At 41.6% G+C, this 23,910-nt stretch overlaps 2 protein-coding genes across 2 annotated transcripts; both read left to right on the plus strand.

Annotated features, from left to right (window-relative positions):
- The first annotated feature begins 8,492 nt into the window (after window positions 1-8,492).
- Window positions 8,493-14,708, plus strand: got2b (glutamic-oxaloacetic transaminase 2b, mitochondrial). The gene is made up of 10 exons (XM_010879735.5): window positions 8,493-8,645; window positions 10,280-10,436; window positions 11,794-11,922; window positions 12,024-12,083; window positions 12,297-12,458; window positions 12,626-12,730; window positions 12,892-13,042; window positions 13,129-13,294; window positions 13,425-13,575; window positions 13,672-14,708. Exons 1-10 carry the CDS (start codon window positions 8,563-8,565, stop codon window positions 13,792-13,794), a joined length of 1,287 nt encoding a protein of 428 aa, XP_010878037.1. The 5' UTR covers window positions 8,493-8,562; the 3' UTR covers window positions 13,795-14,708.
- A 96-nt stretch (window positions 14,709-14,804) lies between these two features.
- slc38a7 (solute carrier family 38 member 7) lies at window positions 14,805-23,259 on the plus strand. The gene is made up of 12 exons (XM_010879722.3): window positions 14,805-15,123; window positions 16,934-17,396; window positions 17,551-17,604; window positions 17,730-17,874; window positions 18,000-18,144; window positions 18,504-18,602; window positions 20,060-20,117; window positions 20,236-20,350; window positions 20,457-20,604; window positions 21,258-21,457; window positions 21,590-21,641; window positions 21,728-23,259. Exons 2-12 carry the CDS (start codon window positions 17,142-17,144, stop codon window positions 21,843-21,845), a joined length of 1,389 nt encoding a protein of 462 aa, XP_010878024.1. The 5' UTR covers window positions 14,805-15,123; window positions 16,934-17,141; the 3' UTR covers window positions 21,846-23,259.
- Window positions 23,260-23,910: the final 651 nt, after the last annotated feature.

Here is a 23,910-nt window from a genome sequence, read left to right on the forward strand (position 1 = left end):
ATGGTCAATTCTGAGCAGGGAACCATTTCTCTTAAAAACGTTATTGATCAGGGTATTTCTTTGTGTGGATGACAACAATTCTGAAAAAACAGAACATTTATAGGGCATGTTGTAAAGAGCCCCAAACGCCAGTCAAAACATGAAATGCTTTACTCTGTTCATTTATTGTTCCACATGTAATCTCTGAAACACAGAGGTAATCTCATGTCATTTGGTCAGCTGATTCTGCCCACGAGAGATTGTTCTGTGTGTGTACTTTGCTGATACAACTTTCCCTCTGACAAAGAAAATAACTGATCACAGATGAGTGTCTCTCATACACATATACACACTTAGTAATTTTTGTGCCAGGGAACACTGTTGTCAGATGCCAGCTGGAGAATGTTTCATGGACTTCCAAGCTCTGCCTGGTTCCTCTGCTCATCCCTAGGGAACAGGATGAAGTTGAATCCTAACATGGAGAGACTGTCATTGAGTAGAGACTTAAATAGTAAATAGCCTATAGTGAAAATAAAGCTATGAATGCCGTTTGCATTGGACAGTGAATGGGATCAGAAATTATTCAATGTGAGGGGCTGCTCCAGTTGATCGATATCATGAATTGATTCAGGATCATATTCGCTCCGATATTCATTAGCTACAGGGCAGCCTAAGTAGATTGTTGGAAATAATGTGAAATAACTATGCCCACTCCTACAACATATAATCATAGCTGCACTCAGACGCAAAAACAGATAAACAGAACATTTATCAACAATGGTGGTGTCAATAAATACATACAGGTGCTGGTCATAAAATTAGAATATCATCAAAAAGTTTTATTTATTTCAGTAATTCCATTCAAAAAGTGAAACTTTTTTTTATATTCATTCATTACACACAGACTGATATATTTCAAATGTTTATTTATTTTAATTGTGATGATTATAACTGACAACTAGTGAAAATCCCAAATTCAGTATCTCCGAAAATGTGAATATTACTTAAGACAAATACAAAAAATATTTTTTTTAAATGTTGGCCAACTGAAAAGTATGAACATGAAAAGTATGAGCATGTACAGCACTCAATACTTAGTTGGGGCTCCTTTTGCCTGAATTACTGCAGCAATGCGGCGTGGCATGGAGTCGATCAGTCTGTGGCACTGCTCAGGTGTTATGAGAGCCCAGGTTGCTCTGATAGTGGCCTTCAACTCTTCTGCATTGTTGGGTCTGGCGTATCGCATCTTCCTCTTCACAATACCCCATAGATTTTCTATAGGGTAAAGGTCAGGTGAGTTTGCTGGCCAATTAAGAACAGGGATACCGTGGTCCTTAAACCAGGTACTGGTAGCTTTGGCACTGTGTGCAGGTGCCAAGTCCTGTTGGAAAATGAAATCTCCATAAAGTTGGTCAGCAGCAGGAAGCATGAAGTGCTCTAAAACTTCCTGGTAAATGGCTGCATTGACCTTGGACCTCAGAAAACACAGTGGACCAACACCAGCAGATGACATGGCACCCCAAACCATCACTGACTGTGGAAACTTTACACTGGACTTCAAACAACGTGGATTCTGTGCCTCTCCTGTCTTCATAACTCAGCAGCAGTCCAGTCCCTTTTGTCCTTAGCCCAGGTGAGACTCTTCTGACGCTGTGTCTTGTTCAAGAGTGGCTTGACACAAAGGAATCCAACAGCTGAAACCCATGTCTTGCATACGTCTGTGCTTGATGGTTCTTGAAGCACTGACTCCAGCTGCAATCCACTCTTTGTGAATCTCCCACACATTTTTAATGGGTTTTGTTTCACAATCCTCTCAAGGGTGCGGTTATCCCTATTGCATGTACACTTTTTTCAAACACATCTTTTCCTTCCCTTTGCCTCTCTATTAATGTGCTTGGACACAGAGCTCTGTGAACAGCCAGCCTCTTTAGCTATGACCTTTTGTGTCTTGCCCTACTTGTGCAAGGTGTCAATGGTCGTCTTTTGGACAGCTGTCAAGTCAGTAGTCTTCCCCATGATTACTTGCCTACAGAACTAGACTGAGAGACCATTTAATGGCCTTTGCAGGTGTTTTGGGTTAATTAGCTGATTAGAGTGTCTTCAATATTGAACCTTTTCACAATATTCAAATTTTTTGAGTTACTGAATTTGGGGTTTTCATTAGTTGTCAGTTATAATCATCAGAATGAAAAGAAATAAACACTTGAAATATATCAGTCTGTGTGGAATGAATGTATACATTATACAAGTTTCACTTTCTGAATGGAATTACGGAAAGAAATCAACTTTTTGATGATATTCTAATTTGATGACCAGCACCTGTACATGCACACTTACCCTGCAGCCTGCCTCTGTTGTCCAAGTCAAGTGATGACTACTGTATATCAAAATACAGAGATTACAGAGAATATGTTACTTAATGCCAAAGCTAATCACTGAATATCATTTAGACTTTGTCAGGGACACAGGGCAGGTTGTAGTAAGGAGAGTAAATTAAGCCGTCAGGCTTAAAATATCATAGCTAATGTTCATTTAGTGAAAGAATGCAACAACAAAATACCCTCTGCCTGTCAATCACGCTCTCTCGCTCATTATGGCTGAGTTTCTCATATAGCGTATCTGTATAATTATTGTCATTTAAGGTAATGAATTGGGCCTATTTTAGGAAAAGAATGACATGTGTCCCTAGAGGATGCGATAATTTGTGTGCAAAAGGCTGTCACGCCCGTTCCCCCCAGTCCCTCCAACGTTGCGTCGTTGTTAGTTGAGTGGCACTGTTGCCATAACGACCACTGTTCACCAACCGAACCGCGGGATGAGCGCGCACGAACCACTCGCCCTGCCTGCCCATCTGCGAACAGTTAGGTGAGACCAAGAAGACGCAAGTTACCAAGCTCAATTGTAGGATATGGGTTTGATGGTTTAATACTGTGCGTGCATCTAAGGAACCACAAGCAGTTCAACTTGACAAACAAGTCCACAACCAGTTCAGTTGCAGTGAAGCGTGATTGAGTGTGAGTGTGGAAGTGGAGGAATAAAAGTCTTAAACAATAAACCTTCCGTCTCTTTTTTACCGGACGCCCGGTAGAGGACAAGAACCTTCAGAATCAGCTTCAGCGAATAGCAGGTGAGAGCATTCTCAGCCAACCACTCAGACAGGGGAGGGCTCACCAGCCAACAGTTTTTACAATTTGGCTTCATTGGTTGACAACAGAAAAGGAGCGATGTGAAGAGATCTTGCTGTATTCCGGTAATTAAAGTAATAACACACATTTTGTGAGCAGGCACTAAAGCATTAGGTCTCTCCCTTACACATGTGATGAAGGTTATTGTTAAGTCAAGGTCATTTGTTAAAATAATATTTTAGGTGTGCCAAGACCACTGCTGCCAATGCCATTAGAGTCACTGCCACTTCTCCCCATGCTTCCTGCTAGGTGGTCTTCATATTGGACCACAGACAACGGACAGAGACCACGATAACTGCTGTTGTCAGTCTACTGGCCAATGACAAAGAAGAAATCACAAATGTAAATTTGATGCAATTTTTCTCACATGCATCCTAAAATCCATTTATTTTAATCTATCAAACCTAAAAACAATACAGGACATTCAATGATACAGTGGGTGTTTTTTTTCCTCCTGAACAAAAAACTAAAACATCAACAATCAATCATTTAAAAAAAAAAAAAAGATAAAAAAGACAGACCCCATGAGAAATTACTTGTTGTTGGTGCTTAAGTAATCATTTCAGAACCTTTGATAGAGCCAGGATAACAATCAGTAATGTGTTCAGAACCTCTGATACTGCCAGGATAACCAACAGTAATGTGTTCAGAACCTCTGATACAGCCAGGATAACCAACAGTAATGTGTTCAGAACCTCTGATACAGCCAGGATAATAAACAGTAGTGTGTTCAGAACCTCTGATGCTGCCAGGATAACCAACAGTAATGTGTTCAGAACCTCTGATACAGCCAGGATAATAAACAGTAGTGTGTTCAGAATCTCTGATGCTGCCAGGATAACCAACAGTAGTGTGTTCAGAACCTCTGATAAAGCCAGGATAACCAACAGTAATGTGTTCAGAACCTCTGATACAGCCAGGATAATAAACAGTATTGTGTTCAGAACCTCTGATACAGCCAGGATAACCAACAGTAATGTGTTCAGAACCTCTGATACAGCCAGGATAATAAACAGAAATGTGTTCAGAACCTCTGATACTGCCAGGATAACCAACAGCAATGTGTTCAGAACCTCTGATAATGCCAGGATAACCAACATTAAGTTGTGTGTTCAGTACCTCTGATACTGCCAGGTTAACCAACTGTAATGTGTTCAGAACCTCTGATACTGCCAGGAAAACCAACAGTAATGTGTTCAGAACCTCTGATACTGCCAGGGAAACCAACAGTAATGTGTTCAGAACCTCTGATAATGCCAGGATAACCAACATTAAGTAGTGTGTTTAGAACCAACAGTGGGTCTGGGTCAAAGAGAAGTCATAGAGTACATCACAGTGTTTGTGCAGGTTGGATTAAAGCAGATTTTATTTTGATCAGAAAAACCTTATTGTTCATTCAGTGTGGAGATTTGTCTTTATTAAACATTTAACAACCTTAGAAGCAAAAAAGTACAAAAGGGGTACAGTGTAACTGTATTCTCACATTTGATATGTGTAACATCATTGGTCTACAAGCATTGTCAAAATCAAGAGTTCCTAGTTTGAATATTATCATTATCATCAACATTATCATGAAGGACACCTAGTTATATACATGATTCAGTAATACATTATGATCCAATGAAACATCATGGCCCAATACTTAATGATCCAAGAAGACCATTATCAACATGAGCAGATTATCATCACAATATATTTCCATCATTCCAGTATGACAAACACAGGTCAATTCCGATTAAGCGTTCAATATGCTAATGGCACTTGGAAGTTACTACTTAGAAATATTGGAAGCCCTCTGCATTCTGAACTGCCTCCCCAAGGGGAGATATTTTCAACTCTGGAAATAGTGGGGTCATAATTTAATTGCTGGTTACGGCCTGTGCCATGCCGGTCATTCCGTTTCACACCGTTTTGCCTGTGAGACAGCAGATGTAGCTGCTTTAATTTACCTTACAAAATAAAAACACTGCACTGTCTTAAACATATTCTCAGTGCACACAGTTACTTATCTAAGTTTGTAGAATGGCCAAATAACTCTACAGGCTGACCACCAAGTATAACAGCAGGAGTAGAGAGATGTTGCTTTTATTGAAGTTGATGATCTCCTTTGTTTTACAAAAGTACTGTGTCCTCAGCAGTTTGACATTTGTCACATAAGGGATTGGTGTAGTTGAATAGTGTAGTCAGGTTATGATCTGCAATTATATAAGACAATGTCTGCAAGTTGATTGATGTGCTCCATTCAGGGAAATGTCAGTGAATAGTTCTTCCTCCCTTTTTGACAATTCTTATGAATCTACAATTTTGCTATTCTTCCCAATTCTTTTGTCAAACTTAACATTTGGGACAGCCAGTCCTCCTTGCATGTTGGATTTACAGAGTTTTTTTTTACCTGTCTGGTGTGTTTCATAATCCCAGACTAATGGGATGATGACTGGAGCCACATGCTTCTAAAATGATTGAGGTATGAATATAAGGATATTCTAGGAAACGTGGGAGAACAACAATTTAAATTACATTAACTCATCCGAGCAGGGATATTGGAAATGTTCTGACTAGTATGCTTACTTTATTAGGTCATTACTGGACTGCTAGATTGGGGGTTCAGTTGCGTAGAGTATAAAAGAATCCACATATAGTGTATAGAGCATAAAATAATCCACATTTAGGGTGTATTACGTAGTGTTTATAACTGTATTGCTACATGAGACCTCATGACAAACCTCATTGGAGGCTTGATATCCACAGTGACAAGCTGCAGAAGAAGTGTACAATGCTGTCTCCTCCCCCACTGAAGATGCATCTATTTTAGGAACCTGTCCCCAATGTTACATTTCTGTAGGACCACAAACAGGTGAGGCAATTTTACTTGATCAAAAGAGATTTAAGAGCTAGGTCCATACAAGGTAACCTGGGAGAGAACGTCAGAGAGACGTCTGAGATTGAAAAACAACTTGCTGTTGGGGATTAATCCAGTCTAATCCACATGCGCTTGTTTTTTTCAGCCTGCCAGACATATATATTTTGATCTGTTCAGGCACCATGATGGCCTATATCTCTTAACCTCTTCCTGATCCCCAATTCAAATGAATACGTGTTTTAACTGCTCATCCAGAGTAGTTGGCAATGACGCTTCATCATTGGATAAGTGTATATGTTCTAAACATAGGGTGAAAGAATAAAATGTGTTTTAAAAAATCGCAGGGGAAACCATTCGGACGGGTAGGTTTTCCACTCTTTCCAGTTTGAAATGTCAGTCTCCAAGACATTTTTAAATTCCACCAAATCCATTTTGGAAATCTAAATCCTTTTGGTTCAAGGGGACTATTAGACTCCAAATGTTTCTGAATGTTTAATGAATTAGGGTCTGTTGTAGATGTATACAGGGATTCATAAAACTGATTAAATCTGATGTCTCTGGAGAACAGGGTAGTTTCCTAGTCACAGATTTGACCTCATAAATCACTTTCATCACGAGCAGCTGTCTGGCCAGTAGTTTGTGTGGTTTGTCCCCACACTCAAATATTTTTGTTCGGTATGGAGAAACAATTCAGCCGCTAGCGCAGCTGAAAATGCACATTTCGAGAGACCATCATCTCCCACAAGCTCGGGGGGGGGGGGGGGGGGGGGGGGGCGTCACGAACATCACTAAGATAGCAGAATACATTGTATGCACTTGCGTCATCTGAAAATAAATTCTAATAATTTCAGTCAGTCTGCTCCTGTTTTACACATGAATGGTTGATCCAATCCTAACCTCCTACAGTGGTGTTGAGTGGACCACAAAGACAAAGTTGTGGCTGATCAGAGAGCCTCAATCATAATGATGCTGAGTATGATGATTAGAAGAGTTGAACAGTCCAGTGTTATAGATTCTGGCCATAATCTGACACAAACCCACATGCTTTTTAACCATCACAAGACAGATATTGGAGTGAGAGCTTAATTGGAGAGTTAAAAGTGCACCTCTCACTCTTATATTATTGTGTCTTAAACGCCCCCTGGTCCTTTTCTCCAGTGGGTTGGCTCAAGCTGAGGTATATTCAGATGTCCTTTTGAGGTCAGTCAAAGGTCAGTCTTTGCATTCAGCCAAAGCAATAGCCGTCTTGAATTCCCTGGTAGAGACGTCAGATAAGGCCTTCTCGCCCGTAGTTGGCTTATCGATTTATCTAGTTGGAAATCTCCACACAAAAAGATCCAAAATGACTTCAAAAGAGGAGGGAGAAAAAAAGGAGGAGTTAAGTCACTTTAGTCATAACCCTAGTAGTACGAGAGCCACACAATAGTATGACCGACCCAGCACACCACTTCACAGATGTCAGCCAAACAGAGGTGGGTGTTCCTGGGATGCCGCTCTGATCCAGGCTGGATGCTGAAGGAGATCTTTGACCAGAAGCAGCCATGGTGTGGCCAGGCAAAGTCCTGCTACCTCACTGAACGCTTCTCCATTCATTTCTTTCCACTCACCTGAGAGGTAAAGTACTTCCACAGCTTTAAAAGACAAATTCCAGATGTACACAGCAGAAGGCCTCGACAATTGAAGAATGAGATTTGAAGGTTTTACTGCCATTGCTTTTCAACAGGATTTAGAGATTCAAAGACGGGTGAGGCAATAAGGAAGGAGCAAACAGTCAAGAGAAAATCCTCAGATCAGCCCCATCCCTCTGGCCATCTGTCACCAGCCGCTAAAACAAGGCCCCAACAGTGATCACATGCATACAGGCTTATTGAAAGTGGAACTATTGAATATTCAGTGGAACTTGGCATTTTCTCTTAATTTTGATACTTATTGACCTACTTTTGCATGTCATTAAATATGTCTTCATCTGAAGAGAAACTCAGTTGATCACAATTGGCACCCCCCTCTCCTGTAAAAGTATTTGCTCTGACGGAATAAACGTGATTCTAATTATTAAACTAATAGGAGATAAAAAATTAAAAAAGCAACAAACTGATTGATTGTTACTAAAACAATAGTCTTCTATTTATTGTTTTAAGTACAGTTAACGTCTGAGGGAATAACTTTTTATTCGAAAAAAATTAAGTAAAGCATTATCATATTATTCTTGTTTTAATACATAATAAATGTACGCAAATGCGTCAATTAAGGTAGCCAAAATCGCGCAAACACTCGATTTTGCTTCTCGTCTTGATATGACCGCAACCTAGTCAAAGCCAGTACTTAAAGCGTGTTAAGAACGTATGTTTAGAAAGAGTGCTTGCAAAAATACGTGGTTCCATAGGATCATTACGCCACTAGCTGGAGATGTAGATTACTACACGCACTAACTTCGGTACCTGATATAACGTGAGCGCGTGCGCGCCCTGCTTGTCCCTCCCCCTTTTCTATATCCTGATACTTTTTTTCGGTCACTAAACCTCTGCTACCAGCTAAGTTATGGCACTGTTGAAATCCAAAAAGGTGATCTCTAGTATCGGGACATTCTCGACATCCCTGGGAGCTGTATCCACTAGGAACAGGTAATACCACTCGGCACTGTCACATCTGATATGCAGTTGACAATTAATTAACTGGCCAGTACACTATTAGCTGGCTGTGTTAGCTACTCCCCTCTGACAACTTCTCTGGCTACATCAGGGGCTCCCAAAACTAGATCACAAAGATCTCTATTTCTTATTCTAGTAACTTAATAAAACTAGCTACCTGTCTACTTGATATTTAAACTACATTTGAATAGCTAGCAACTTGTAAATTGCCTCTTGCTATGGTATATGCTTGCCATGTGACCGACCGCTGAACTCCACTCACTCATTTTATCCGCTCTCAACCGTGACCGAATTGTTCCATGTATTTTTCAACTCTCGTGTGTGCGTGTGTAAACTTGAAACACATTGATAGTCACAACCTTTGACAAAATAATTACTGCCTTGGATACTGATCTTGATTGGAGTCGTTTGTTTCAGGTTCAACAGCTAAAGTGATGTTCATTAATTTCCAGTGAAAGGTCAATTACTTTTAGGTAGCAGAGGCATTTAGCCTTTGAGATTCGACGAATGAGTGATTCCATTGGTTATCGAGGACATACCCCTGATCGATGATTGGCCAAGAAATGTCATGGATTCTGTCGACGTGAATCGTTTGTATTCGCGGGCAAACTGCTCATATTAGCGTGGTTACTCGGGTCAAATTTCTGAAAAACCGACGGTCACTACCGGGCGTTTCTTACGTTTTTTAAACCTGCTCTTAGCGGAAAACCACGTGTAGAGCAATCAGTCGTGGTTATATATTCTCCCAAATATTTAGTTTTTTTTAGGGCAGTTATCCATCAATCGAATGTTTTTATAAAGCCATTTTTTACGCCAGCAAGTTGTCACAAAGTGTTTATAGAGGTAGCCTGTCTAAAACCCCAAAGAGAACCGGAGTCTGACTCTGAATGGTACACATTATCTTTCAGGGCCATGTCAATATTTTGTTGGTTCAGATGACCAGAAGGACAGTAAATAAAGGTGCACTGTGTCCAAAGTCTTTAGGCAAAATCCAGATCAGGCGTACCAGCAGGTGGACAAGGACAGGGAGGGCCAGGTGGGCAGTGTGTTGCTCATTTGGTAGAGCATGGCACTTTTTTGAGTTCAGTTCCCACTGAAGACTAGGAAATGTAGGCACTCACTACTGTAAGTTTCTCTGGATAAGGGTGTCAGCTACATGACTAAAATGTAAACTGAAGCTGGCTAGCTCTTTGAATAGGTAATAGGTATGTTTTTTTCTGTACTGTTAGCATAACAACAATCAAAAATGACCTGTAGACATTTGCAGTTAATGCTTTAAGTTAATGTTTCAAATATTTTTCTATAAAATTAATCTGAGAGACATATTTCCCAATTTAAACTCTCGCCGGTCCGTCTATCAGATTGCATTGACTTATGTCATGTCCTTATACTCACAGTCATCTCCTTCCAACCCTGGAATACTGTAGTTAGAATTAAAATGATAATTAGGAAGTCTGGTTTCTTGGAGAAAAATACTCCAATAAAATACAGAATATCATCCATTGGTGTCCACAGTGACACAAACAAATTGTATAAACAATATATATATTTTTCTTCATAAAAAAATCAGTCTATGATTGGAATGCCTCTTCTCCCCTGTGTTGCAGCTCCTGGTGGGCTGGGGTGCAGATGGGCCCCCCTGACCCCATCCTGGGGGTGACCGAGGCCTTCAAGAGGGACACTAACCCCAAAAAGATGAACTTAGGGGTGGGGGCCTACAGGGATGACCAGGGAAAACCCTTTGTGCTTGATTGTGTCCGTAAGGTAGGATCACGGGACACCCAGTGTAAATGGTGCACCACAGTTTACCTAGAGCTGGACAATAACAGACACTAGGTAACGCCCCTGCTTCAACAGCCATGGTTCTTTTATTTTGGCTCACTCAGAGGGAAAGTGAGCTGCTACAATGCCTTGTATTGTGTCTCAGGTCTAAGGTCAGAGTTAGCGGTTGATCCAGGTTTTATCCTGCTATTAGCTTTTTTGTATAATAGCCAGATATGTTTAAACACACAGGAGCATGAAGGTAATTTTAGTGTTTTTGAAAGCCAGTTTAAGTTGAGTTAGGCTTTATGCTTTCTTATTGAACAGGCAGTGCAATTTAGGCCATCTCCATTTTAAATAGTTTCACATTGTTTTTTTCCTGCTTATCTGCATTTCTGGAATCGTGGACCAATTTGTGTCATTTAGTTTTAGAGCCCCAACTTTAAATAAAATATGAATGTAATTATTTGGGGATATCCAGACCCGTACATATTCTAGGCTTTCTGAATGTTAAGCTATCAGAAAGTTGTTTTGGCAAACCTTCATTGATGACCAACACGTTTTTCAACTCTAGTCTTCATTTGAATATGTGCATCTTGTGTAAAACTGTCGGTAGACTACTCTTCTTTCGTCCACGGATTGTCAAGTTTTTCAAAAGGGATGATGTTTTCTATCTTCCTGTTTATAGTCTATACAGTTTATACATATTTTCTTTGTCCTTGTACCATTTTAAGGGTTCTAATTGCCCTGTATTTGTAAATGCATAATGCTTTTTTAAGTAGATTTCCTCAGATTAGCATAATTAGATGAGATGTTTGAATTGGAAAAAATCTTTTTTAAAGTGGAAAATATTTTGTTAGGATCCTCTGGCTTGGCATAGCAATTATTAATTATCCATGTCCCACTCTGGAAGAATAAGGACTTTGTATCTGGCCAGCGTATTTAGATTCTGATCCTCCAGATAGTGAGATTAATTTGGTAATTCAATCAGACCTTTGCCCAAGTGGGAACCCCTAGTAGTGTGATGAAAGGATTGGCATTGGTGTATGTACTGTATAAGGCATTGGTGTATGTACTGTATAAGGCATTGGTATATGTACTGTATAAGGCATTGGTAAGTTAAGGTGCAGTCTGCAGCAGATAAATGTGCTCATAATATACAATTTCCCTACAGTCATTCTGGGCTTTGCACATACTGCTCTGCTGAACCCTAGTTGCATGTTGTGCTATTAGCTTATGTTGGCTGGGGATGGGGGTTGTTTAAGTCAGTGGCTGCTGACAATGTAATTATGAAATATCTTCTTTCTTTGACCCTCACACACTCACGATGTTCTGCTCTCTGGTTTTCCAATTCCTGTAGGCTGAGGCATTGATTTCTTCCAAGCAGTTGGATAAGGAGTATCTGGCCATTGGTGGTCTGGGGGACTTCACCAAGTCCTGTGCTCAGCTGGCCCTGGGGGCTGACAGCGAGGTCCTCAAGAGTGGCAGAGTAAGTGTGTGGGTGTGTGGGTGTGTGGGTGTGTGGGTGTGTGGGTGTGTGGGTGTGACATGAGGTGATAGACATTAACAGCATTTCTCTCGCTCCTTCAGAACATCACTGTCCAGACCATATCAGGCACTGGCTCTCTGCGCATCGGAGCCAATTTCCTGGTAAAGCCCCTGGCCTTTTTAGCCAGAAAAGGAAGATAATGAATAAATCTTCAATACCAGTTCTGTTTTGACCATCGCCCCCCTGGAACACTTTGTCCCAGACTTTATGTACATTCAGTGCGCCTGTGTACATTCCAAGTGCTTGTGTTTTATAATCATGTATTTCTTCAGGATGTGTGTAGGGTCAGTCAGTGAACGGTGCATTTCCTCCAGTCTCGTTTCCACAGTGCGTCCCGGGACGTGTATCTGCCCACCCCCTCCTGGGGCAACCACACACCCATCTTCAGAGATGCCGGCATGCAGCTGAAAGCCTATCGCTACTATGACCCCTCCACCTGCGGCTTTGACTTCAAGGGCACGCTCGACGACATCTCGGTAAGCGAGAAGGAGAGGTGTCTTTGTTTATTTCCACATTAACATGGAGGACCACAACTTGTGTGTTTTCATATTGTTGAGTGTTGACTTGGGTCTGTTTAGTAATAAGGATCTGATGGGGGGAGGGAGATTGGGTAACACAATGGTCTTCACTCTGAACCCTACAGAAAATGCCAGAGAGGAGTGTGATCTTACTGCATGCCTGCGCTCATAACCCCACCGGGGTAGACCCCAAGCCTGAGCAGTGGAAAGAGATCGCAGACCTGGTGAAGGTGATTATGTGCTCCGCATGGACATGAAATACCTTCACGGTCATCGCTGTGAAGGCCCCAAGTCTGTCCCTGTTGGACTTTCACTGCCTAGAGCTTTGAGGTTTTCCATACCCGTGGTGCAAATGATAACACTGAATATCTCCATCCTTGTTGTGGCTCAGAAAAGGGACCTGTTGGTGTTCTTTGACATGGCCTATCAGGGCTTTGCCAGCGGTGATATTGACCGTGATGCCTGGGCCGTTCGTCACTTCATTGAGCAAGGCCACAACATTGTCCTGTCTCAGTCCTTTGCCAAGAATATGGGCCTCTACGGTCAGTGTCACTACACAGAACTACACTGTGTGGGTTTGGGTGTGTTAGTAATGGTGTGGATTCGTGTGTCTGTGTGTGTCTCACAGGTGAGCGAGTGGGAGGCTTAACTCTGGTGTGTAAGGATGCAGAGGAAGCTAAGAGGGTGGAGTCCCAGTTGAAGATTCTGATCCGGCCCATCTATTCCAATCCTCCAATGAATGGAGCCAGAATTGCTGCCACTATTCTCAACACCACAGAACTTTACAATATATGGTAAGTGTACACAGGGTTGGACCTTTTTTTCTGGTACTGGCATTTCATATGCTCCTAATCTTTCAGTAAAAGTTCTGTTGGGTAAATTTGTTTTCTACACTTCCATTCTGTTCCTGACTAACCCCCCCAGGCTGGAGGAGGTCCACTGCATGGCCAACCGCATCATTAAGATGAGGGAGCAGTTGGCGGCCAACCTGAAGAGTGAGGGCTCCACCCACAACTGGGAGCATGTGACTGACCAGATTGGCATGTTCTGTTTCACAGGCCTCAAGCCTGATCAGGTACACACACAGTAACTGTACCTACTGTACATTATTAAATGAAGTGTCTGGGTGATGAGCCTTTGTGTTCACTTCAGGTGTTTGTGTCTCCCCCAGGTTGAGCGTCTGACCAAAGAGTTTTCAGTGTACATGACTAAGGATGGTAGAATTTCCATGGCAGGCGTCACATCCGGCAATGTGGGATATCTGGCCCATGGAATTCACGCCGTCACCAAGTAAAAGGAGCATGCTGGGAGAAATGGGCCAGGTGGAAAACCAAAGGAACCACAAACTAAAAAGTTTTTTTTCATTTCAATCGCCCTTTGGGGCACTCAAGTTTTCTGTAAAATGTTGTTGAATGCATTTCATCAAGTTCAACTCAACTGTCTTAATGTTAGGGTTGATTTTTAGTTCCCCCCCCCCCCCCCATCCCATTGATCTGCCTTACATTTGACTGATGAGCTTAATCACTGTATGTTAGTATCTTAATGATTAAATGGTTTAGCTACATTAAAATACAGTAGATTACTCTCGTTTTAATCTCTTCTGTCTGCCTGCTGTGGGCAGAAGTGCTGTCAGTTTCATGTGAAGTTTGTCTTTTCATGTATCTTTACAAAATGAAAGTAACATTTCCTCAGCAGCAGTATTTGACAGATGGTGAACACACTGTTGGTCACAAGATTCTGGCACTACTTTTATATTGGTATTTTAAATGGCTTAAGAAATGGCCACTAATGTAGAATAATTCAGTCTGCTAATGACCATGTGACTCTTTGCATTGTCACATGCAAGCTTCCATATTCAGTGTTGTCGCTTTCTGTAAGCATTTAGTTAAATGTACATGACATTTTGCTGCAATAAGAGCAGGGTCTTTGGGTTTTGTAACTCTTGATGACGGAGCACCCCTTAATTCCCCTGACACCAAAATAAGGTTTTAAAAGGACAAAAACTATCCTTTTTTTTTCTCATGAGAAAAGGCATTTCAACAGTGTGTTCAGGTCCCTGGGCAATACCAGTTCCACTCCATCCCAACCAGGAGCTAAGTCCATGTCCATATGAACATTTGTATAGACTTTGTTTTTCTGTGTGTATCAGCTTTTAACAAGGTGACAAACTCCTGTTGCTCATGGTGAATAAACTGCTCTCAGATTCTGTGTGTTAGCCCAAGTGTCTTTGAACAAACAACATACATGTATAAATACAAACTGGGTTTATTTTGTAGTTTTGATATGGAAATTGAAAAGCCACATGTTAGAAACTTAACTGATTTAGTCAATTGTGTAGGATGTGATTTGTGTACATCTGTTTTTATTAGACAAAGTACCTTACATATCCACTAAATTAAATTATCAACCCTGCCTATATAAAAATCTCCACACCTTCTGATATTATTTTGCAACTACGTTAACCACGATGCACTTTTTTTTATGATGTCACTGGAATCGTCACATGATTACGACTGGAGTTGTCACATGATTGTGTGATTTGTTTTAATGTAGTTGCTACATCAGCAACAATTTCAGTGCAGACACTGCCGGATAACCCAGACTTCGGAGAGACAGCCGGGAGGTAGACTTTGCATTCGAGCATATTTTATTTATTTTCAACTGAATTGTTTATAGAAAATATTGATGTAATGGTTTGATTTCTGAAGGTGTTGCAGCCAGCTAGCAACAGCTGACGTTGATGCGGTGTTTAGTTGTGCAATCGGCTAAATTTACCTATCAGCTTCATTTGTCGTGATTTTTCTAGGCCTGTAACTAGTTCTGAGTATGTATTTTTTGTTTGATCTTATACTGATTCAACATGTACTATTAGTAAAGGTATCGAATTTCGGAGGGATGCTTTTGTTGTTCTTTAGTACTGAGTTGGAACACAAGTCTCCAAGCCCTGTTCAGGATCAACAGTGAAGAACACGGCGCCAGTGTCCACTGTATAAGGGCTAGGCCATATAGTTACTTTACTAGATACATATTTACTTAACAAAGACGTCTTACTCGTGTCAGTCACATGAAAACACGAGGATTGTCTCTCTTCAGCGCATGGTTAAGAATGTACAAGGAGACGCGGAGAAAAATGCCTGAAGACTATTGGGCATGGACTGTGTTATTGACAAACATGTTTGCTGAGCCACCAACTGTGGCTCAGTCACCCAAGCTACAAGTTGTTACTGTTCATATATTATGTCATTTCACATAAACTGGTGTCGCATTGAATGTAGCCTATATGTCAGATTAGCTGTTTCTATGGCCTGTTGTAAAAAGTGGTTCTGCATGATGAAACACTGCTACCGGGAACTCCGGGCTGTCAGTGTTTACACAGACAGCCCATTTTACTGATGTCTGATCAGATCAGTTCTGAATAATATCTGATGAGATTAATCAAACAATCAATTAAGTGAAAAAAGAAAATTAATTGGGCTGAACTTACTGAATGCAGTTCCTCTTTTTAGCTTGTTCTAGAGAGCCGCAAGAAAATCACAATATGAAAGGTTTAAACCCCCACAACTCGAACAGCGCTGGCCATTTGCGCCACCCTCTATGGGACCACTGGGCTAATCTGTGAGCAGGATGTAAACCCTGGTCTTGAATTGGTACCACTAACTGCTAGACTAACATAGTGCCACTCAAGGGCCCCATCTGTCTTTCAGGCTACTTGAGAAGGCACTGGCCCGTCTTGTAACAGTGACCATAAGACCTAAGGTTTAGGTCTTGGTCTCAATTGGATTCGTAGTACTAGAAGATCTATTAATACATTTATAGGTACCAAAGTTACCTGCCAAGCTAATTGTAATGGTGACCCCTCCATAAAGCACATTAAAAAAAGATCTATATTCTTTTGTCCTCTCGTTGGTGTAATCATTGGAAAAAAACAGGTTGTCATGAGCAGATTCATATGAACAGAATAATGGGAGGTACTATAAGCTACTTAGACAGGGGTTTAAATACTTTTGCAAAACATCCTATGTAAAAATAGTTATAGCTACATTTCTTTAATCAAGTGAATATGCAGTCTATACATTTTAATAACATTTTCCATTTAAGGTAAAACGTTTAAAAATTATCTAGACCATCTGTCTAGTAACTCTCCTAATAAAGAATGATTAAATAATCTGGTTTGTTGAAATTTAACTTAGTTTTGCATACAAGTTTATTTACTCTCCTGTAACATTTGAATACATTTATTGATAACCTGCAGGAACAATCCCATCTGTGCCTCTAAATCCCTGCATGTTTTATTTTTATCCTCTGGCAAAAAAAAAATATATGTTCACACATCCTCAATTTAAATGTGCTTGTGAATGATCCTTTCTCGGTTTCCAGGTCACAGAGTGTGGGACAGACTTTGAAAGGCCTGTGTGTTATTTGTCTTGTTGCAGGTCGAAGAGAGGGTTGACTGATGTTTCACACTACATCAACTCTAAAGATGAACTGACAAGCAATCATTTGTTTTCTAAAAGTCACAAGCCACGGGAACCCATCACCTGACCCCTAACCTGCGACCCCAGTCTGAACACACTTCAGTTTTGGATAGTGTTGGGTGAATTGGAGGTCTTTTGAAGTGGTGTGTCAGTGGCGTGGTCTCCCATGGCTATTAACAGTTCAGTTGGGGACTGGGTTGAGGCTGGGAGTGAAGATGCGGGCGAAAGGGCGTGGCTACTGCAGAGTCCCAGTGTGGAGTCCGTCCGACCGTCTGGGTCAGACCGGGAGGGAAGGGGCGGGGTGTCGGCCATGGCTGCTGTCTTCATCGTGGTGAATGCCGCGCTTGGGGCAGGACTGCTCAACTTTCCTGCCGCTTTCAACATGGCCGGTGGTGTGACGGCAGGGGTGGTGCTACAGATGGTGAGCACTACACACACACACACACACACACACACAAAATCACCACAAGATTCAAAAGCTTGCACATTGTGGTACTCCAGGAGCGGAAGTAAAAGTTGCTGCACTAAGCACACGCCAGAATGTAGTTGATCTGCATGTGTTTTCTGTCTTCCAGTTCATGCTGATTTTCATTATCAGCGGTCTGGTGATCCTGGCATACTGCTCCCAGGTCAGTTGATAACAACATCCCCTCTCAACCTCCTACCTAAGGATACACATAGACAATTAAGGACCGTCTTATCTGTTCTGAGGCACTCGTCTAACCCACTTCCTGGTGCCTTCTGTTTTTTCTAGGTCAGTAATGAGGGCACCTATCAGGAGGTGGTACGGGCCTCGTGTGGGAAGGTCACAGGGGTCATCTGTGAGGTGGCCATTGCGGTCTATACTTTTGGTACCTGCATCGCCTTCTTCATAGTCATTGGAGACCAGCTAGATCGCTGTGAGTTTATTTTTTCACTTGGATATTGACTGCACACAAACTTTGTTGAGTAAGACTTGAGTGTTAGTTTTGCTCTGGAGCCTTTTCTCTCACTTCCTGTACTCACAACCCCTTTCTCTCTGCAGTGATAGCTGCAATAACGCATTTGCCAGACGGTGCGGTTGGTGGTCACTGGTATCTAGACCGTAAGTTCACGATTTGTGTCATCGGCATCCTGGTCATCCTCCCTCTGTCCATCCCCAAAGAGATTGGCTTCCAGAAATACGCCAGGTATGCCTCCTTGTCCCCAACAAGTACATGTGACTGAAGTCGGACCTATTATAATAATAATTAGCCAGGTGTTAGTATTTGTCCTGCTTCACACGTGTGTTATATGTGGATGTGTGAATTAGAAAACGTGGTGTTTGCATCACCCAGAGACACGGTTGGGATATGAGCCAGTGTTGACAAGTACCCCAGAGTGATTCAGGTTAACTAAAAATGTGCTGAATGACCCCTTGCTGGACTGGGGATTTGGTCTGGCAGTGTTTCCTTTACTGGCCCACTGCTTTTTACCACTAGGATGACACCATTTTGTCAGCGGGCTGCATCAGAACTGGCCAGACTGTGATTGTGTCTTCTGTTTGTAGTGCGCTGAGTGTTATTGGCACCTGGTATGTGACCATAGTCATTGTCCTGAAATACGTCTGGCCTGATAAGGAGATGACCCCCGGTTATATTCCCACCAGGTAAGCTCACTAAGCAACATATTCCCTGAACTATAGTTTCTGCTATTCTCACCCATTCACACCTGCTCAGATCCCATTTAGCGTGGCACTAGGCAAAATACACAGGTACACTATGCTACACTGTAACACCAACTGCTTTAAAAACAATGTACATCATTCAGAACAAAATGTCAGGTTACTTCCAAAAGTTCTCACGTACTCACAAATATCTAAATGTTTCCTTCATGAACAGATACCGATATTGAGATCAAATGGGCACCATGCAGATTAATGCTGAACAGATGTCAATGATAACATACATTTTTGGTTCTGTTTGACCCTCTGTAGATCACTGAATGTGATCTTGCAGAAATTGATTTAGCTTTGATGTAACTGGATTGCTCTTGCTGGAGTGGACTGTACCATACAAGAAAGCTATAGGTGCTGGTCATAAAATTAGAATATCATCAAAAAGTTCATTTCAGTAATTCAGTAATTCCCTTCAAAAAGTGAAACTTGAATATTATATTCATCCATGTTGCTTGAAGTCCAGAGTAAAGTTTCCACAGTCAGTGATGGTTTGGGGTGCCATGTCATCTGCTGGTGTTGGTCCACTGTGTTTTCTGAAGTCCAAGGTCAATGCAGCCGTTTACCAGGAAGTTTTAGAGCACTTCATGCTTCCTGCTGCTGACCAACTTTATGGAGATGCAGATTTCATTTTCCAAAAGGACTTGGCACCTGCACACAGTGCCAAAGCTACCAGTACCTGGTTTAAGTACTATGGTATCCCTGTTCTTAATTGGCCAGCAAACTCGCCTGACCTTTACCCTATAGAAAATCTGTGGGGTATTGTGAAGAGGAAGATGCGATACGCCAGACCCAACAATGCAGAAGAGCTGAAGGCCACTATCAGAGCAACCTGGGCTCTCATAACACCTGAGCAGTGCCACAGACTGATCGACTCCATGCCACGCCGCATTGCTGCAGTAATTCAGGCAAAAGGAGCCCCAACTAAGTATTGAGTGCTGTACATGCTCATACTTTTCATGTTCATACTTTTCAGTTGGCCAACATTTCAAAAAAATATATATTCGTAATATTCAAATTTCCGGAGATACTGATTTTTGGATTTTCATTAGTTGTCAGTTATAATCATCACAATTAAAATAAATAAACATTTGAAATATATCAGTATGTGTGTAATTAATTAATAAAATAAGTTTCACTTTTTGAATGGAATTACTGAAATAAATCAACTTTTTGATGATATTCAAATGTTATGACCAGCACCGGTATAACAGCGACTGCGTAGAGAATTAACCACACATGCCCCAAAGTTTCTGGAACAGTGCAACTCCAGATATTTTGGTCTGGCGACATAATGATCCTGAAAGTATTGCCTTCATTAAAGCACCGTTCAGAATCAACCAGCCGTCCCTGTCGGAGTTCGAGTTAATCACCCAGTGTGTCTGTTACAGCCCGTCCTCCTGGAGTGCAGTGTTGAACGCCATGCCCACCATATGCTTCGGTTTCCAGGTACATGTCTGTCCGTACGTGTGGGTGTGGCCATTTTCTATTTCATTGAAATGTACTGACATCACCTGCAGCCTCACCCAATCTCTCTCGCTCCCTCTTTCTCGTTTGCATCTTTTAGTGTCATGTAAGCAGTGTTCCTGTGTTTAACACCATGCGCAGCAGTGAGATCAGGTCATGGGGAGTTGTGGTCACCGTCGGCATGATCATCTGCCTCTTTGTCTACACTGGTACCGGTGAGTGTTGGTCCGCAGTCTGCTGTGAATGCACACGGTTTGTTTGGTGGGGCGTTGCCGCGTTGCAGTGTGATTAACATTGTGTTAATGCTGGACACTCCCTCAGGTGTCTGTGGCTTCCTGACGTTCGGGGCTAATGTCAGTCAGGACATTCTGATGTCTTATCCGCCTAATGACATTGCCGTGGCGATCGCAAGGGCCTTCATTGTGGTCTGTGTGGTCACCTCCTATCCCATTCTGCACTTTTGTGGCAGGTAAGACCCCTAGAGTTATTTTGTGTGACGCACATGCCCATCTATAGTCTTGATTAAATCCTACAGCGAATTAGTCTTTTCCTGGTTCGCTCAATGAAATTAGTGTCTTTTCCATCACTATTATAGCTTCTGAAATTATTATTAAGAGATAAGTGGGGCTCCCGAGTGGCGCAGTTGTCTAATTCAGTGCGTGACAGTTCAGCTGTTGCATTGCTGACAGCAGTTCAAACCCTGGCTGCCACATACCGACCAAGCCTCGGTCCTGCAGGGGGCATTGTAAGTTGGTTCACCACAGTCTGTGGATGTATTAGATTACTAACAGGACTGCCGTGTCTTGTCACAAACCAGAGATTTATTGGTAGGTCAGGCAACAGAAAGCTCAAAAATAGCAGTTAGGCCTGTGAATACTTACTGCATGAGCAGTGTGATAAGAAACAAAATGGCCTGGTGAGATGTCCATTCGACATGTTTGATCTTTGGCAAAAGATATAAACAATTAATTAGGTACGTATATGGCATGTAGGTATGTATATGGACCATGAGGAAATCTAAGAAAGCAATATACTTTCACTGCATTATGCGGCTAATCTAAGTGGTTCTAGATCAGAGCGTCTTCTAAATAACTAAAATGGGAGTGCATTCTGTTTGTTCAGGGCGGTGCTGGAGGGGCTATGGCTGCGTTTCCAAGGTGAGCAGGTGGAGGTTTGTGTGAGGCGTGAGGGGAGACGTAGGTTGTTGCAGACCCTGGTGTGGTTCACACTCACACTCATCCTTGCACTCTTCATCCCCGACATTGGCCGGGTCATCTCCCTTATTGGAGGACTGGCAGCCTGCTTCATCTTCGTCTTTCCAGGTGTGTGTTTGATTCATTACTATTGAACCTTTTCACAATATTATTTTACAGACGAAGTGCACATTTAACTACAGCACCAGGGCAGCTTATCATAAACTTGACACCTTTGTACCATGTCTGCCTTCACTGCAGGTCTGTGTCTGATTCAGGCCAAGCTCTCAGAAACAGAGGTCCGAACTACTAGGTAAGACTCGACTCCCTACCTGAATGTAAATGAGCATATTCATTTCTTTGCGATTCTGCCTGAACTCTGAGCACCTCTCTCCATAGCTGGTATGCCATCGTGGTCTATGGTGTTGTCATGGTTACCATTGGTGCGTTCATCTTTGGCCAGACCACTACCAACTCCATCTATCAGGATGTGATCCATCATCTGAACAGACAGTAGGATTCTGAGGTGGAGGAGTCTTGGATGGGTGAACAGGACCAGTGCTACAGGCCAATGCTGCTATTCAGAAAATGTTTCACTGACCAGGATGAGAAGGATCCGACACATGCAAATACAATCCCTCCTGCGACCTCTCGCCTCCTGCATGCTGTACGTCTGACCTCCTGTTGAGGAAACCTCTCCATAGCACTTCTGGAATGGAAAGGTTTTGACCGGAGCGCCAAGTGTGACCACTGACTAGGAGGCTGACATGCTTCCATCTGATTTTAGATTTATTTTTTTTTCTGTAATGGACAGTGTTCTCTGTGGGGTTTTTTCCACTTTGTGGGCTGCAGTACTAAATCCATTTGGACATTTTTAGCCCTTCCCTCGGTCTGTCCTTGTTATCCCAGCATGCTCTACAGTACTTCACCCCAGGTGGCGTACAATCCCCCAAATTACTTTGCAGTGGGAGAGGGCACCTGTTTCCAATGAGTGTCTTCACCGATGAGTACTGAAAATATCAAGTGTTTTTAAGAATGTGTCCAAACATTCCCTGACATTTTTATATGGATATTACAGACATTAGACAGGTGTGAAGAGGTATCCTGAGTTAGTTTTTAAACCTGTGTAGTGTGGCAAGTATTTTAAAGTTGTAATATATTTTATATTTCAGTCATGTCTTAGTCTATTGTGGTTAAATAATTGTATCAAGTCTGTCTTTAAATAGACATACACTAATGTGCTTTACTGAGAGAGATTAGATTTTACACACCTAAGGGACAAAAAGCAATCATGTTCAAAGGGATTGTTCCTCAGGGCAGAGATGACTGTTCAACAATTACTTGAATGATATTGGAAATGCTTGAAATTGAATCAAACTTTATGGCTTTGTCTTACAATTTGTTTAGCATAATTGATGCCAAGGGAAGTATGATACATTTGTGTAAATAAGTATGCTTTCTGATCTGAAGCAGTTTAGTCATCTGATAATCTTATCTTGAATTGTCCTGGTAGGAATTAAGCTCTAATTGATTATAGTCATTGAATTCAAATGGTCAGTTTTGTTTTAACCTTTAACCCTGGGAGAACACAGTCGATTGTTGACTAGTGACCGGTGTATGCTGATCGTTGTCTACCTGATTGTCTTCAAGCAACTAAAATGATGTAAATCTTCTGGGATTAGAGAACATCTTTCGTCCTACATATCTACATTATTTACTACATGCAATGAAACAAATGTCACAAAAGGTTGGGTGGTGTAGTTGGACCAACATGTTTATCAAAGCTGATGTTGAGGGGAATTGCACTGACACTACATGAACTACACAGAAACAGAATTATATGGAACAGTGGTATACAATGTTCTTATTTGATTAGGTGATAAACTAACTGGCCAGTCACAAAATAAAACCCATCACTGACAGTCCACATATCCAACTCTCTGCATGGTTTAATTAGTTTTTCTATCCTATGTTGAAAAATACATATGCATGGTTTTATTCAAGAAATGTGTGATGTTCACAACAGGTGTGTGGTACTTTAGTAGACTACAATACTTTTCTGCTTAGTATTTAATATTCTGGGTGATGTTCAACCCTGAATAATGCTGTTGTCTGTTGGGAATAAGCGATAGGCTCTTTCGATATTCCGTCCAAATGAGAGCATTTGCTCTCTCATTTGATTTGCATACGGATGTGATGGATATTGAACGGCTTTTGCCAAACTTATATGGGTTCCGATATTCCATAATGAACTCGTCAGCTAATACCCAGCCGAAATGTCTGGATTCCATTTTCTTTCTCTCATTATGCATTGTTTAATGTGCTATTTTTTGTCAATATTTGATATTTGTTAGTCTCACTAGTACACACCAAAGAAACAACTTGTGATGAATGAAACAAAACAGTACAAGCAGAAATAAATGACAATCTGTGGATAGATGGGCATGACTCATAATATATGCAGATTAGCAACCACCAGGCAACAGCAGATTTAAAAACATTGTATAGGCTGGTATAGAGAAGTGAAAGGTGTACAACATTCAGCTCCCATTTGTTCATGGGTATTTTCAGACTATATTTAC

This window comes from Esox lucius, chromosome 2 (assembly GCF_011004845.1).
Source record: "Esox lucius isolate fEsoLuc1 chromosome 2, fEsoLuc1.pri, whole genome shotgun sequence".
Classification (NCBI taxonomy): domain Eukaryota; kingdom Metazoa; phylum Chordata; class Actinopteri; order Esociformes; family Esocidae; genus Esox; species Esox lucius.

Bases quoted from the DNA above. Each gene is read 5' to 3' on its own strand.
- got2b (XM_010879735.5), top strand. From the start codon at position 8,563: ATGGCACTGTTGAAATCCAAAAAGGTGATCTCTAGTATCGGGACATTC. The intron at 10,437-11,793 runs GTAGGATCACGG...CAATTCCTGTAG, and splicing joins TGCTTGATTGTGTCCGTAAG to GCTGAGGCATTGATTTCTTC. The intron at 13,295-13,424 runs GTAAGTGTACAC...TAACCCCCCCAG, and splicing joins ACAGAACTTTACAATATATG to GCTGGAGGAGGTCCACTGCA.
- slc38a7 (XM_010879722.3), top strand. From the start codon at position 17,142: ATGGCTATTAACAGTTCAGTTGGGGACTGGGTTGAGGCTGGGAGTGAA. The intron at 17,605-17,729 runs GTCAGTTGATAA...TGTTTTTTCTAG, and splicing joins TCCTGGCATACTGCTCCCAG to GTCAGTAATGAGGGCACCTA. The intron at 18,145-18,503 runs GTATGCCTCCTT...TTCTGTTTGTAG, and splicing joins GGCTTCCAGAAATACGCCAG to TGCGCTGAGTGTTATTGGCA.